General features: G+C 31.1%; 1 protein-coding gene across 6 annotated transcripts; it reads left to right on the forward strand.

The window, feature by feature from the left end:
- The first annotated feature begins 1,039 nt into the window (after positions 1–1,039).
- Positions 1,040–5,863, forward strand: LOC107810009 (uncharacterized). Of its 6 annotated transcripts, XR_001653549.2 has the most exons (8): positions 1,041–1,198; positions 1,305–1,396; positions 1,629–1,729; positions 2,978–3,047; positions 4,203–4,230; positions 4,442–4,502; positions 4,703–4,966; positions 5,205–5,863. XR_001653549.2 is itself a non-coding variant. In XM_016634727.2 (7 exons), the coding sequence occupies exons 1-7, from the start codon at positions 1,186–1,188 to the stop codon at positions 5,218–5,220; spliced, it is 381 nt and encodes a 126-aa protein (XP_016490213.1). In that variant the 5' UTR covers positions 1,041–1,185; the 3' UTR covers positions 5,221–5,863. The 6 variants fall into 6 exon arrangements, 3 of the variants coding, with proteins under 3 accessions (XP_075085460.1, XP_016490213.1, XP_016490212.1); XR_012698543.1 differs by lacking the exon at positions 4,203–4,230 and having other exon boundaries at positions 1,040–1,198; XR_012698544.1 differs by lacking the exons at positions 4,203–4,230; positions 4,703–4,966 and having other exon boundaries at positions 1,040–1,198; positions 5,205–5,388; positions 5,486–5,863.
- Positions 5,864–15,490: the final 9,627 nt, after the last annotated feature.

Genomic DNA, 15,490 nt, shown 5'->3' on the forward strand with positions numbered 1-15,490 from the left:
GTACATGAAACCATTGGTTACACTTCATACTTATTTGGCTTTAAGTGCATCTGAAGTGCAAATTTTCACTTCAGACTTATTGGCCGTAAGTGAATGAAAACGTTTGTTGCACTTCAGACTTTTTGGCCTTAAGTGCATTTGAAGTGCAATTTTTCACTTCAGTCTTATTGGCCTTAAGTGAATGAAAACGTTTGTTGCACTTCAGGCTTTTTGGCCTTAAGTGCATCTGAAGTGCAATATTTCACTTCAGACTTATTGGCCTTAAGTGCATATGAAGTGTAATTTTTCACTTCAGACTTATTAGCCTTAAGTGCATGAAACCATTGGTTGCACTTCAGACCTATTTGGCCTTAAGTGCATTTGAAGTGCAATTTTTTTCACTTTAGACTATTTTTTTTAACTTCAGACCCGATAAGTTTGAAGTTGAACGTAAAGTGGGTACGCTTACAAACTTTTTTGTAAAGTGAGTATAGGTTCAATTGTGACCCCAAAATCGGGTATTGATGCAAAAGCCCCATTTATTTCTTCGACAAAGTACATGCGATAGGCTCATAATAACACGCCCATTAAGGCATTAACAGCCTAGGCTCTTTACTCTTTTCATTTTCGGCCCAAAATAGAAGTTTTGTGGACTTGAAAGCCTTCTTTTCCAGCAAATTAGCTCATAATAACATGTCCATTAACAGCCTAGGCTCTTTGCCCTTCTCATTTTTGGCCCAAAACAGAAGCTTTGCGGACTCCATCACGTGAAAAGTTGCAGCATAATATACTGGAGATTGGAGCACCTGTGTATGAACATCCAGCATATTATGCTGAATCAGTATATTATACTGGAACTCCAGTATATTATGCTGGAATATTTTTCGAATTTTGAACAGTATTTTTGTTCAGATTTATTTTTCATGAAAAATGACTAAATTTTGATTACTTTTAAAACTGTGCCTATTTTTCAATTACAACTTGTAAATCTGGCTATTTTTTGAATTTCTCCCAATGATTTTCTCTTAAGGCCCATTTTAATATTATCCTTTTTCAGTTTTTGTAGTTAATGTTTAAAAGATAAGTTGCATTTTTATCTTGTCCAAAAGCTACAGACTAAGAGTCAAGAATCTCACTGAATAAAGTCATCGTTGTAGCTGCTGAATTTTTAAATTACAACTTATCTTCAAAATTCTTGCCGCGAAAATGGAGTCCCATGGTAACTGCTAAAACCCTATTTTCATTTTTCCTTATCAAAATTTGGGATTCATTTTCTACTGAAATTTGTTTTTTTCTCTCTTTAATTTGGATTTTTTTTATATTAGGGCACAGAGGTTCAAATCCTAAGGCTGTTCTTGCATCCCTTTTGAGCAAAAGAGAAAAGCTTCAAGATGAACTACGAAATGTTGAAAAACAAGTAAAAGACTTTTATTGAATTCTTTAATTTTTCTTTTTATTATGAAGTTCCTTTTTTTTTTTTTTTTATTAGTCATTCACAATGAGGTTTTTGTAGAAGCTCTCTAACTGGATATCAATATCTTTTTCAGTATTTGTTTATGACATGAGTTATGAGAAATTATTGTTTATTTGCATTATTCTGTTTTGTTGTTTAAATTGGTAGCTAAATTGTGGGTATTGGTTTGATGTAGGTTTATGAGCTAGAAACGAGTTATTTGCAAGAAACAGGCACTTTTGGAAATGCGTTAAAAGGATTCGAAGGCTTTCTATCAACATCGAATAAGAATGCAAAGTACACACCTTTCTAGTATTTATCTGCTCAAAACCTCAAGTTCTTGTAGTTGGAAAGTAGAAGTGATGGTTAATGTAAAAGATTACCTTTTTTATGGAAAGCATCATGTTTTTTCACCAAAATATACTAATGTCCCGTTTAGTATCTGCAACAGTTAACGTTTGAATATTACATATCCTTGATTTGATGGAAGGTCAGAATCGGCTTTCAGAATAATGTAGGTCGTATAGATGGTTATTAAGGATATGATAGCTGATGGAATTGGTAACTAAAACTTTATGAATCCACACTTAGTTGTATTTACATAGTGTGTATATACGTGTGTCTTATTATGCTCTTACTGCAATAACTGCTTAATTGCTATCTGGTATTGAGTTAATGATCATAATAGAAATCAATGCTGAAGTTCTATGAATAGAAATAATCTAGACAGGAATGTCGTTCTGAATCGTATGAAATTCGGTAAAGCATATATCGACAAGTATATGCTCTCACAAAAGCCATTGTTGGCAAGATGAAACAAATGATCTTAAGGAAAAAGGACCATGTACTGCATCTAACATTACAAAAATTGCATCTAACATTACAAAATATTTTCCAAAGCATGAACTAAAGCAATATACGGGTTCCATGACACTTTACTATCCTCTGTGTTATAATTCAAATCTTAGATAAATATAAAGATAAAATAGAGTTCATCTCTCTAGATATATTTAAGGTTTTGATATACAGTAATTTTTTCTGGAGTTTGTCCATTAAAGAGCGTGCAAATTTGAAGTTTCCTGCAAACAGAAAGCAAGTATTTTGGAGATCTGAGTAATTATTTCAGTAAGCTTAACAAGCCACCGATTGGAACATGATTAGTAACACCCAATGCACTAAACATTTGGAAGCTGATTTTCAATTATGATAAAACACCGAGGCGCTATCCTGAATAAACAAACTTTCAATTGTCAGACCTATATGTTATCTAGTCTAGATCTAATAAACATCAGTGTGTATTTTCAAATTAAGTGTTCATAAAAATCCACACTGTAGTGGAACTCTATGAGTAGGATCAGTGGCATCATTCCAATGTTCATGTTTTTAATGATAGTGAAATATTGCGCTGATTTAATTGAATGATCGGTATTTGGCTTTGCTTTCATGAAATAGAACATTGTTTCCTTGTCCAGAAGTGATGTTTCCTTATCTAGTGATAATACCTTTTCTAGCTTGTAAGACTTTCACTTCAATGTCATTTGACAGCCTCAAAAGGTCGAGAAAATTTCAGCTTGAAGACAGGCTATTCTCATTGTCTTCAGTCACTTCACCAGCAGTAAGTATTTTGAAATGCCTAGAGGTTTTGTTTTACTACTTTATTAGGAGTACATATTCTGGAAATTTTTATATTTGATAAGCTCTTTACTGTTGATGCTTATGAAAATAGTGTTCAAATCATGTTTTGCACTGCTTATCCCAAAGTGTTTGGCATTAATCAGCCCTGCAAGCCATTCTGTTCCCCTATTCTTTTAAAAGAAAAACCAACTCTTAGCCAAATGCCAAGAAAGGCATTACCCCTTAAAAGAAAAATCATAAATAAATAATACCTGCCGAGCCAAATCTCATAGTAAAAATGAAAAGGTGAAGCAATAAAATTTTGCTTTAGAGGCCGAAATAGGGTGCCCAGAGGAGGACTAGGAAATATATGTAGTTCTTGCAATCCAAGTTCCTGCAATGGATTTTAATGCGTATGTTTTTCAGAATTATGAGTAGATCTTTGAAGATATACATTGGCTAAGCGAGAACTTTTTTCTGTAGAGGCTGAATAGGTGCCCGAAATGGACCAAGAAATAAAAGTAGTTCTTGCTTGTATTATATATAAAAAAGAATGTTCATAAGATTTTAGGTGTTCTTCAGTACTATTGGATGAATGCTGAAGTGGAGATTCAAACATTGTCCGGAGTGGCATTCTCTTGGATCAACAGATTATGATTATTAGTTGATGGATACGAACATATGTTGTTGGTTGGGAATTGCTTTTTCAGTTGGAGATGGTTTAGCGTTCTAGGGACTAATCAATTTTATTGATTTAATTGCACTACCTCTTTCCAAATGCATTCCTTTAACAAGTTAAATTACATACACTTAGATCCCAATGACCTATTTTCTGCTCTGATGTCGTCAAAGCTTAACTTTTCATGTTTTCTGCTCACATACATTTTATGGGAAAAGATGGATGAATGTCCAATTCAAAGTTGAAATTGTGCTAACAAGATGAATCTGTTCTTTTTACTAAATAAATTGTATCTCATGCATGTATGTGCAATTTTTTGGTTCTGATTCTATTTTCATTGTTATTTTTACTTCGAATCACCTTGCTCTATCTCTATGTTCAACTGATTTGGTACATTGGCTGTGTGGATACTTAAAACATAGCACATCTTTTGGGCTTAGTAGAGACCTGACGTGGCTGTTATTCATTTATGTTTAGGCGGAAGAGCTTGGACTTGGACGGGAAGGTTAGTCTTTTTTGTTCCCTGTACTTTAGTCTAAAGCTTTTGCAGTGTTCTTTTCTTCTTTTTTTTTTTTTGGGGGGGGGGGGGGGGGGGCTAAATTTAAGCTGTTTCTGGGGAATGTCACCGAACCAAATTTAGACCTTATAGGTTATAACTGCGCATTGCATTGTTTTCTGGAGATGTTTTTGATAATTCGTTTTGTCTTTGTTCGCAGATGGAAGACCAGATCCTACTCAAAGTCGAATCAGGGGCGGAGGTTTTGCCACTAACGGACAGTATGTTCTGCTTTTTATGATGAGATATGTTGCATTTTGTTTGAATTATTACAATCTTTAAGCCTATTAATTTCTAAGATGCAGATTGAGGATGTAAAATGCAAATTTCTGTTTTCTCAAAATAAACTTGCAACTTCTTTATATTTGTTCTTTTTCGTCCATGATGTCTGTGAGTGCACCTCATGCAAGTACTACTGTAGGGGTAAACCAAAGAAGGGAAGAACCGGACCACGAGATGGAAGGAAGTTCCGAATATCAAACGACTTGGATCTTGATGATGAAGATGATCCAGATTCAGGCTTGAGATAGCTATCACTAACTTTATCTGCAAAAAACTGTGTTGTAGTTTGTTGTACCATAGTATTGTATCATCTCATGGTTGAATAAAATCCTACACAACTATGTATGCATCGATAAGTTTCTAGCGGCTAATTATTTGTGGATGTGCGCAAGAACTTCCCTAGGTAAAGGACATGTTCTGATCAATTTTGTACAGTAACATAATTTGACAAACAAGGGTTCTCAAGTGTTCATATTCTCTGAATTCGTCATTCGCCATATTACTATGAGATGTTGGATAATGGATATATCTATTTAGTTTTTCAACTCTTTTTACGTTTATTTAGTGCTAGTTTGTGCCTTGCTAAATTGCTTTGGTAGACTGAGTTATTTGATATTTGTACTGGTGGTGGGTGATAGCAGGTACCTGGTGGAATAGTCGAGGGACTGGACACCACTATTATAAAAAGAAAGTGTTGCTAGAATGGATTGAAAAGTCATAAGATCTGGTTACTGGCAAAGCAGGAAAAAGATGAAGGTGGACAGAATCAACCAAATAACCTGCCCTCAAAGACTTCCATATCTGGATGAGGTCAATCTATAGCAGGTGAAATCAAGTTAACTCTTTTAAGATTCAATATGACAATCTTAAAAGGGTCAAATCAAAGACTCTGTTTTTTATTTAGCCTTGGATAGAAATGCAGGATAAAACTGCGTATAATAGACCCTTGTTGTCCGGTTCTTCCCCGAACCCCATGCATAGCGGGAGCTTAGTTCGCCGGGCTGCCTGTTATATATTCACCAATGATTGAGGGTACATGTTAATAGTGCACAAGTAATTATGGCAAAGAGAACGTAGATAATTTCTACATTATAAGATCATAAGTATTGATTTCTTATTCTCTTCTAAATTAATTTTAATAGAATAAGGATTTTTTTTGTTGATATTTTAGGAATAATTCATTTCGAATATGTCTATGATTCAGAGCCAAATCATTCACAATCGCATCGTTGAATTTGTATTGATGAAGTAAATGTACATAAAAATTTTTAGTTGTAAAAGCTTAGCAGGATTTTACCTAGTGGATTTTTAAAGTGTAAGTTGATATATTCAACTTTCCTATTAGGTAAGAAGGTGCACTCTAATGACAGTATTTCACTAGCATTAGTTAGCAACTTAGCTTTGCCCATAATATCTGCTTTAATTTATACTAAAATAAAATTTTATTGAATTGACTGACCTAATATAAATATAGGCAAGGTTACCAAAGAACTATTTTTCTATTTGTTGACCACTTCAAGAGTAAACCACGTAAAAAGTTTATTTAAGATAATTCACTTATACAACAATAAATCCTTAATTCCGAGCAAGTTGGTGTCTGTTATATGAATTTTCCTTGTTAATGTCGCTCCTCCTTCAGGCGATTGTGAAACTATATAATTAAAAAAAAAACTAAACTAGCTGATCAGATAAAAGTTAATCACAAAATTAATGTAACATAGAAACAATTTTTTGCAAGAAATAGTGTAATGCAGCCTCAGATAAAGATAATAATCCTCGAACGACGAGTTCAACACAGTTTAATTAGATGTAATTACAGTATGTCAAAACGTGCTAACTAAGCTTTGAAACGGTATTAAGAGAAATGATAACCACACAAATAGTTTAACAATATTGTTATTAACACAGTTTAACTGGATGTAGTTTCAGAATGTCAAAACGTGCTAACTAAGCTTTGAAATGGTATTAACAAGAAAGATTAAAAAATAAAAAAAGGGCGGTCCGGTGCACTAAGCGCCCGTGTGGGATCCGGGGAATGGTCGAACTACAAGGATCTATTGTACGCAGTCTTACCATGCATTTCTGCAAGAGGTTGTTTTCACGGCTCGAAGCCGTAATCTTCTGGTCACATGATAACAACTTTACCAGTTGCGCCAATGCTCCCTTCTAACAAAAAAAGATAACAACACAAATAATTTATTATGTAGTATAATGCTTATTATAAAGAATTCGTATTACTAATACTTAAACAATTAGAAGTAATTGTAAAAAATAAAAATTTCATAAGACAACAAAGATGATGTCCGTCGATAACACCATTAATTACCTCGTCAACAAGATTTGGTAACATATCAAATAATGTGACAATTTTATGAAGCTCCTTTTATTAAGCTAATATATTATAAGATGTTTTAAACTGCATATAAATATAAACATTAATGGTTTAACTAGGATATACTAAGAAGACGATATCAATCTTTTCCTAGAACTTACAGAAGCCAAAAATCTACCTAAAAAGACTATTTCAAAGTGATTCAGACAAAAAATTGAAATCTGTTACAAAAGTCATGAGATTAATCATATCCAATTTATTGTTGAAATTATATAACGTACAATATGGCAAATTGCAACAACATTCTCTGTTTTCCCTTTTTTTTTTTTTTTTTTTTTGGGGTGGCGAACCAGAGTCTAACTTGGACTTCTAGTTCTCTATAATATATTTGTGACTTGCAGCCTATAAAAAGGATAAGAGATTATTTTAAACCAATTTTCTTTGATAATAACGACATTGAGACAGGGATAATGATATTTAGGTCTGAAAAAACCTTCTTATACCCAGCGGTTCATTTGTAAATCATGTAAATTTATACCTAAAAAGAATAAAATCAGATCATATTGAGATATAAATCACAGGATTTTACAGTCAACTAGTGGATTCCAATTCGATATGATTAACCTAAAAAATCATTAGTCGTTTTACTTTATTGAATCTTGTTTAATAAAATTGATTGTCATAATTTTGCTTGGCTCTGGAGATTCAGTTATGTATTTAATTACAAATATTATTATGACCAAAAAAAATAAAAATTACAAATATTATTTAAATTATATATATCGCTCTTTTCACAAGGGCCTAGTAAGAAAAACGTCGTAAATAAGTGTTTATATATATAAAAGGATACAATTGCATTTTGCCACCTCTAGTATTGCTAAATTGGATAGTAGTGAAGAAAATATTTCTTCAAATTGTTGGCTTTGTAATAATAGACAGTAGTGAAGAGCAATTTTCTTCATCTGTTGGCTTACTAACGAATCATATAGTAGTTAAGAAAATTTAGTTTATCTCATGCTTACTTTGGATAGTAGTGAGCAATTTCTTATTTTGTTTTCAGTTGGTTAAATTTTTTTCTAAATTCACTCAACTCTATAGTTCAAAATTGTTGAAGTGTTTTATCATCTCATCTAAAATTTTAAAATGTTAGATAAAGCATATTTTTATTTATTTATTTATTTATATTTTTAATATATTCCCTCAAGTGTGGACCTGGTTCTTTCTTTTTTATTTAATTGAATAGCCAAACATGTGTAAATTTTTTTATAATAGTTGACGGTGAGACACGAACTCATAACTTGTGTTTGCATGTTTAAATATCGTTTTGAATTATGTGATCATTCATCTAAAAGCTTATATCAACGGTTTGAAGAATTTCCACACAGATTAATTACATATATAGACGAATATATGGTTGATATCTCTAACATATTATATTTGGTCAAAATTATAATCTTCCACAGCAAAAACTAGCTTTATAATGCCTTTATTTTTTAATAAAATTTTTTCTGATTTTAAAAATTCAACTGGCTGATTGTGTAATTGTAACTAGACTCAATTAGGAGGAATTGAGTGTGACATGTAATACCATTAAATTAAACACAACTTATTCATTGGTTGGCTATAAATGTGAACATTGCAATTGAAAAATCAAAGTTCGTTGAAACAAACTTGATGTACTAACTGGTACAAGTTGCAAAATTCCACTGTGACAACCATAAAAAAATAAGTGCAATTTTAGCTACCAAGTGACAAGTGACTAACAGCAAATTTCTCTCTTTTACGACTGCTGCTTTTTGAAAAATAATAAAACTTACAATGTATTTGCAATGATTGATCATGATTTATGGAGTTAAAAACAATTAAAGTTTAGTGGGATATGAATTGGACAAAGAAAAGGGAGGTGAATATGGCAACGTGAAAAAGTAAGAAAATCTGGATTAATTATAGTAAATTGGCGACATAAAAGTCAAAGATTTAAAATAAAAATGAGACGCCAGTCTTAATAGGATTTGATTAACAATTTTCAACATTAACCATTATTTAAAGAATAATCTATTGTGTCATTTCATTACTAATTGACCTGCTGCACGTAATTCTCCAGTCTTTGTATCTATTAGTTAATACAAAAGTTTTTGACCTAATAAATTGTTAAGACTAAACATTAACTTCATATCCATGCACTTCGTTCAAAGATAAAATTCGATTTTGCTTCGCTTTATAAGATCTAAGTTTGTAACTTCCAAAGTACTATGTATAACTTGCAAAAAGGATTAATTACGTATATCATTTTGACAAACATATATTTTTTCTTTCGTGTACCGGTAGTTTTAGTGTTAGTATGATATCTTTTTATTCCTAGATCGCTGTCACTACTAACTGTTTGGCTGCTATCTTTCACTTCGATCTTCTTAATGGAGTATCTTGTTATTATTATATATTGCTTGTTGTCACCGCTTCATTTCATCTTTCTTTAGCCGAGGATCTAACGAAAATAACTTTACTGTCCTCCCAGGGTAGGGGTAAGTTCTGTGTGCACCCTACCCTCCCTAGACCCTATTTATGGAAATTTACTGAGTTTGTTGTTATTGTTGTTGTTATTTTGACAAAGATAAAGAATTTATTTCAAGGTATTGGATGGTGGGGCGGTTAATATTTTTTTATAACTTATAATTTTAAATGAGATAATCACATGCTTCAATATTATAGAATAATTAAGTATGATGATATTTTACAGACTTAAAATCTTAAATTGACTAGGTTTACAAGTAATGAGTCTTAGCACAATGGTCGATATAACTTTGAGGGTTATTACTAAGGCAAATTTATTTCCATCTCGTAAACTTTTTTATTTTACAAAATAAATTTTTTAGCATTAGTCGACTTAAACTCGTTTTACTGTTTTGAAAATTTACATAAGTATTGACAATTTGGGACATTAATTAAGCTAAATCAACTATTCATGCTTTGAGAAATAAAAGACCCTATTTTCTGTCAAAGGGTCTTTAGATAAGACAATTGTTTCTTTGCTTTGACTCAAAGTAAAATGTCGACCTTTTGTCTTCTAATGATTTCCCATTACATTTGAAGAAATTTTTAACACCCATTTGCGCTGAAATAATAGTTGTTCTTTAACTGATTTTGACCAGAAATTAAAGCTACCCATTTCTCCAGTTACGTCTCAAATTTGGAATTTCCAAAGTCTCAATTTTCAACTAGACTAAAGAAAATCTTACATTTATTATTATTTTATTTTCAACAGTATGAGACTATTAGACACCATTCTGTACACATTTCGTAACCTGATGGTATCTTGTTATAAATTGAACCTGAGAGTCGACGCTATATTTATGTAACATTAGTGATATTATTAATTTTTGGCCTATGCTTGCACGACTTTAAAACACGTTATTAGGGTTTAAAGCTTGCTTTGTTCAAATAACTACTAATATATTTGCCTTATAGGTTGATATAATATTTGCTTAGAGTGTTCTATGCACCTTTATAGGGACTCAACATTCTCGTCGAGGTCTGTCACATCGCATCCAAGATTGCACGCGAAGCAGCTTTCATGCCAAGTTTAACAATTGAATTCACTAGTAACATTGTCTATTTTTGTCTAGCTAGGTTGACACGGCCTTAAAATGTATACACGTATATATACACGTATATATTTTTAAAAAATAGTAATATATTATAGTTATACTTTATATACAAAACAAATTTTAGTTGAATATAAATGCGAGTCCGCTACCTTTAAATCCCGGTCTGTCTTTAATCGTTGTGAAGGCCAATATCTGTTGGGTGGTATGCACTTAATTTTCTTTTAAGAAATACAATGTGAACATGGTATAGTATAATACGGATATTATACGTCACGTCAATCAACAAAACTACAAAAGCAAAGGAATAAAATGTATGCTGGCACACGTGTGCTATATAAAGACATGGCCTAAAAAGTTGACTTTGACTAATTGGATAAAAGTCTTCTAACAAAGTACACTATTTTTGTTGGCACACTAAATTAGCAATATTCTTCAACATTTTATTAGTATTTTTCTTTAGATATGTAGTGGGGAAAAAACAAAAATCAAGTAGCTATAAAAAGATAAGGATTAAAACTATAAATGAAAAGAAACAAGGATAATAAATATATTAAAGCAATAATTAAGTGGACTATAGGACTCTCTCACGCCCGACACAGTATAAACATAAAATGCGATTAGGAAAAAGAAAAAGATAGCGAAAGTGTTAATATGATACTAATAAACTAGAAGAGCAGAAAATGATTAACAAGAAAAAGACAATGTTGTAAAAAAGTATACAATAATTGAGTTGGAAAAATATAAGAAATACAAGTAAGCAATATAATACAGCTGGAAACTTAAATTTACCCAAAACAATAAAGGGAAAAGAAAGATCAAATTTTGACCAAATTTAGGAGGCTTCAAGGAATTGAAAAGCAGACATGAAAAAGCAGGCTGAATCCTCTTTGATTTGAAGTGCTTCACTCAATGAACATAGTGGACCTCCATTTACTTTTCAACTCAGTACACATTTGATTTTGGAATTTCGGATACTTCTAAAAATTAATGAATAATATCATTTATCCAATGGTGGAGTACCCTTATTTCGCCAGAAATTATATGGTGTATAAAAGTTAAAAAAAAATGTGTATATGTATTTATGATCCCCATTAAGAAAGAGGAGTCGTTAGAGCAGCAATAAAGTTGTTTCTGTGTGACCTAGGTTATGAGTTCGAGCCGTGGAATCAACCACTAAACTTATTGCATTTGATTAATTAGTCTACCTACATCACACCCCTTAGGACGCAACCCTTCCTCAGATCATGTGTGAACACGAGATACATTATGTACCGAGCTACCACATTAAATCCTCATTAACTTCATATATTTACTTTTTTATATTTTGACTCATCTATAATCATAGCTTCGTTATTACCTTTATCCAAATTTAAACATTGTTAGAGGCATCAACATCATGGGACGGAGGTCTTGTACTTGAAAATCTCATGAATTAAAGACGGATAACATAGCATCTCCATTGTTTTAGCAATTAAAAAATCTTATAAATAATCCAATAGTCAAGATTTCTGATTGGATTTTCTTTTCTCAACAGACATTTATGTATCAATATAAAATGACAAAATAGGAGACCCGAATCAGGCAAAATTGGCAATATGACAAATAGAACAAGTGACAAGGTTAAGGTTGTTGGACTTTAAGTTAGTAAAAATGAAAGAATTGTGAAAAGGTACCAATTTGCCTTAACTATTTTTGAGGTAAAGTTGGAATATAATTAACTTACTCGCTAAAAATAAAATTAACATGTTTTTAAAAGTACTATTTTCTTGGGCGAAGTCCATGAGAATTTTAATAATGAGTAGTATATGTTCTCATTTTTCTTTTAAGTATAAGCTTATGCCACTGAAACTTGGCGGTTGCATATTTAAGTAAAAATAGCACGGGCTAGTCAGTTTTCGAACTGATAATTGAAAAATAACAGCATTTGTAAAGTCATTAAAAAATAGTCACTATTTTTCTACAACACGGACCGGTCCAATATAATATACTGGAGATTGATGCACCTGTGTATGAACTTCCAGCATATTATGCTGGAACTCCAACATGCGGAAAGTTCCAGCATAATATACTGGAGATTGGAGCACCTGTGTATGATCTTCCAGCATATTATGCTGGATCGGTATATTATATAGGAACTCCAGTATATTATACTTGAACTCTAATATAATATGTTGGAATATTTTCCGGATTTTGAACAGTATTTTTGTTCATATTTATCTTTACAATAAAAGTGACTAAATTTCGATTATTTTTGAAACTGTGGCTATTTTTCAATTACCACTTGTAAATCTGGTTATTTTTGAATTTCTTCCCATATTTACTTATCAATGATAAAAAAGAATATTGCTTTTACTAGTCGAGATTTCTAACTGGTACATTTTCTGAGTTAATTCCCAAATTACAGTCATTCAATTTGATGAAATTACCTAATAAAATTAATTTTTTTTTGTGTGAGGATAAAAAAGTCACTAAAACACTTACTCGAGTATTTTTGGAAAAGAAATAAATAATTTAATATTTTTTTTGTTCTAAGATAAGGAAATAGAAAAATTCATCAACTTGAATGACCATTTAGAATTAATTCTACATTTTCCTCTTCTTCTTTTCTTCCTTTTTCGGGGACAAACTTTGGTGTTTTGTGATTCTGCTTTTTGGCTACAAATTATAAGAATGCAACTTGAGTTGACAATATACCCGTTAAATCCAAGAACTATTACTATGTCACCAATGAGAACGCAGATTTCTTCCTCTTTTTCCTCCTATTTGTACTTTATCATTCAAATATACATAAATAAATAAATAGAATTATAAAACGTGAGACAAAGAATGTAGGCTACTTTCCGCCCTTTCTTTGTTCTTATTATTTATTTGCTTCGTACGTAATCATTTCACTTTTGGTGGGTAATCTTTGCAATTATCAAAATTTAGCTTGACTCAACAAAGAATTTAAGATAAAAATTGTGACTTTTGAAATTTGTGATCTTAAAAGTTTAAGTGGTAAAAGTTTTATGGACCAATGATATTTGTGTGGTTATAAAAACTTCTCATTAAGATAAAATGAGTAAAATAAAAAGTTTAAAGTTGAATTATTTTCAATTATAGAAATGCGTCATTCTTTTTTAAAAGAACTATTAAGGAAAGTGTGTCATCTAAATTGAAACGGACAAAGTATTATTTTTCAATATTGACAGTTGTTTTGCTTTCGAAAACATAAATCCCTTTTAATCTTTAATTTAACATGGTTGTGATTTGAAAAAGAGGCAATCTGAAAATGATTGAGTCAATCAATGATATTTTCAAGGAGTGACTGCTTTCACTCTACTTTCAATAAGATAGCCTTTTGAATTTGCTGAGATTAAATTTCATCTTCATATACTTTCAGATTTTCAGTATTGAATCAAACAAAATTTGAATGTCACAAACCATAACCTTTACGTTCTACCATTAAATATCTTCATACGACTTAAATATGTTAGTGAAAATGCATCAAAAAATTATGTGGGTGTTAAATGTAGAGAAATCTATTGCTTTTGTCTGTCATATTTATGTAATAGTGTTTGACTAAGCGTGAACTTTAAGAAAATTAAAGAGGACCTTTTGAAGTTTAAGAAATTAATAACGATATACATAAAATTATCTCCGTGTGATCTATAAGTCACAGATCCAAATCGTGTAAGTAATTACTAGTGTTTGTATTAGGGTAAGTTATCCATCAAACCCCCTAGAGTGCGGCCTTGTCAGACCATGCGTGAACGTGAGATACTTTGTCCACCGAATTTTATTCTGGACATAAATTGTTTTATATTTTAGTACTCAGCTTTCATTATGCCGGAAAAAAAGTATGGATTTAATACTAAAAATAAGTAGGAAAATAATTAAAAGGCGTTTATCGATAGAAGTGGGCACAGCACGTGGATTGACTTGGTCTTATCTATCACGTGCATTATGTTTTTTATGAATGTTATTTGCAACTTGTAGCCACTAAAGTCCATCTCTTGTAACTTTCAAATACTAGTTTTGTGATTTTGTACGAATAAATATAACTTTATGTTAATTCGCACTAATAAACAACAGACATCGATCACGACCAAATAGTGTACATACAATTGGTAAAAAATACCCTTTTAATGAGTACAAATATTATATATTAAAGTTAAAAAAAATTAAAAATGTCAGTTGATCTCATAAGGATCAAAGTAGGATTTCTCAAAGCTGATTGCAAAAGTTTATCGAAAAAATGTTTTACAACTAATTATATATAGCTGTTTATAACATTTCACCAAATTCTCTTGTTGGAAAAGTATATTAAAGAATTAAAAATACGTAGACCAAATGATTGAAAGATGAGCACAAAGAATAGATTAGATATGAGAACTTTTTTGTTAAATTAAATAAAATTTTATTAGGAAAAAGCATTCTTTTGTGTGATTAATATTACCTACAGGCAAGTGGCCAAACCACACCTCTCAATCTTAAAAAGATAGGCGGCTAAAGCAAACAGCTGAAGACAAGTCTCCTCAAATGGTGATGTTTTTTGGTTTAACTAGTCTTATGAGTACCTACGTCGGTAAGTATATAATCTATTTTAAAAAATCATATAAAAATAATATGCTTTCACTATAAAACCAAATTTGTTTAATATAAGTTACTAAAAATAATAAATGTTAATCATATTTAGCTTGCTCAATAAATGAGAAATATGACTTTGATTTTTGGTATTTCCGCCGGCTATCGAAGTTATGTAATTGACTTTTTTTCTCCCTCCATCTCTCTGTCTCTTCTATATTTTTAAATATTTTTTGTTATTTATTCTGATTATTGAGTGTTGTTTAAAAATACTATACAAAAATCCACGAAGAAGATAATTTTGTTTGAGTAAAAAATTTTAAAATTTTAAAAATAATATTAAATGGATTATAGTCATGGTATGACCAAAAAAAGGAATTATGGTCATTGTTATATTATTCAAATAAGAAAACATTTCATATGA

This window comes from Nicotiana tabacum, chromosome 14 (genome assembly GCF_000715075.1).
Source record: "Nicotiana tabacum cultivar K326 chromosome 14, ASM71507v2, whole genome shotgun sequence".
Classification (NCBI taxonomy): Eukaryota; Viridiplantae; Streptophyta; class Magnoliopsida; order Solanales; family Solanaceae; genus Nicotiana; species Nicotiana tabacum.

Coding starts and splice junctions, on each gene's coding strand:
- LOC107810009 (XM_016634726.2), top strand. Junction 1,397..1,628: donor TACGAAATGTTGAAAAACAA/GTAAAAGACTTT, acceptor GGTTTGATGTAG/GTTTATGAGCTAGAAACGAG. Junction 4,503..4,702: donor GGTTTTGCCACTAACGGACA/GTATGTTCTGCT, acceptor GTACTACTGTAG/GGGTAAACCAAAGAAGGGAA.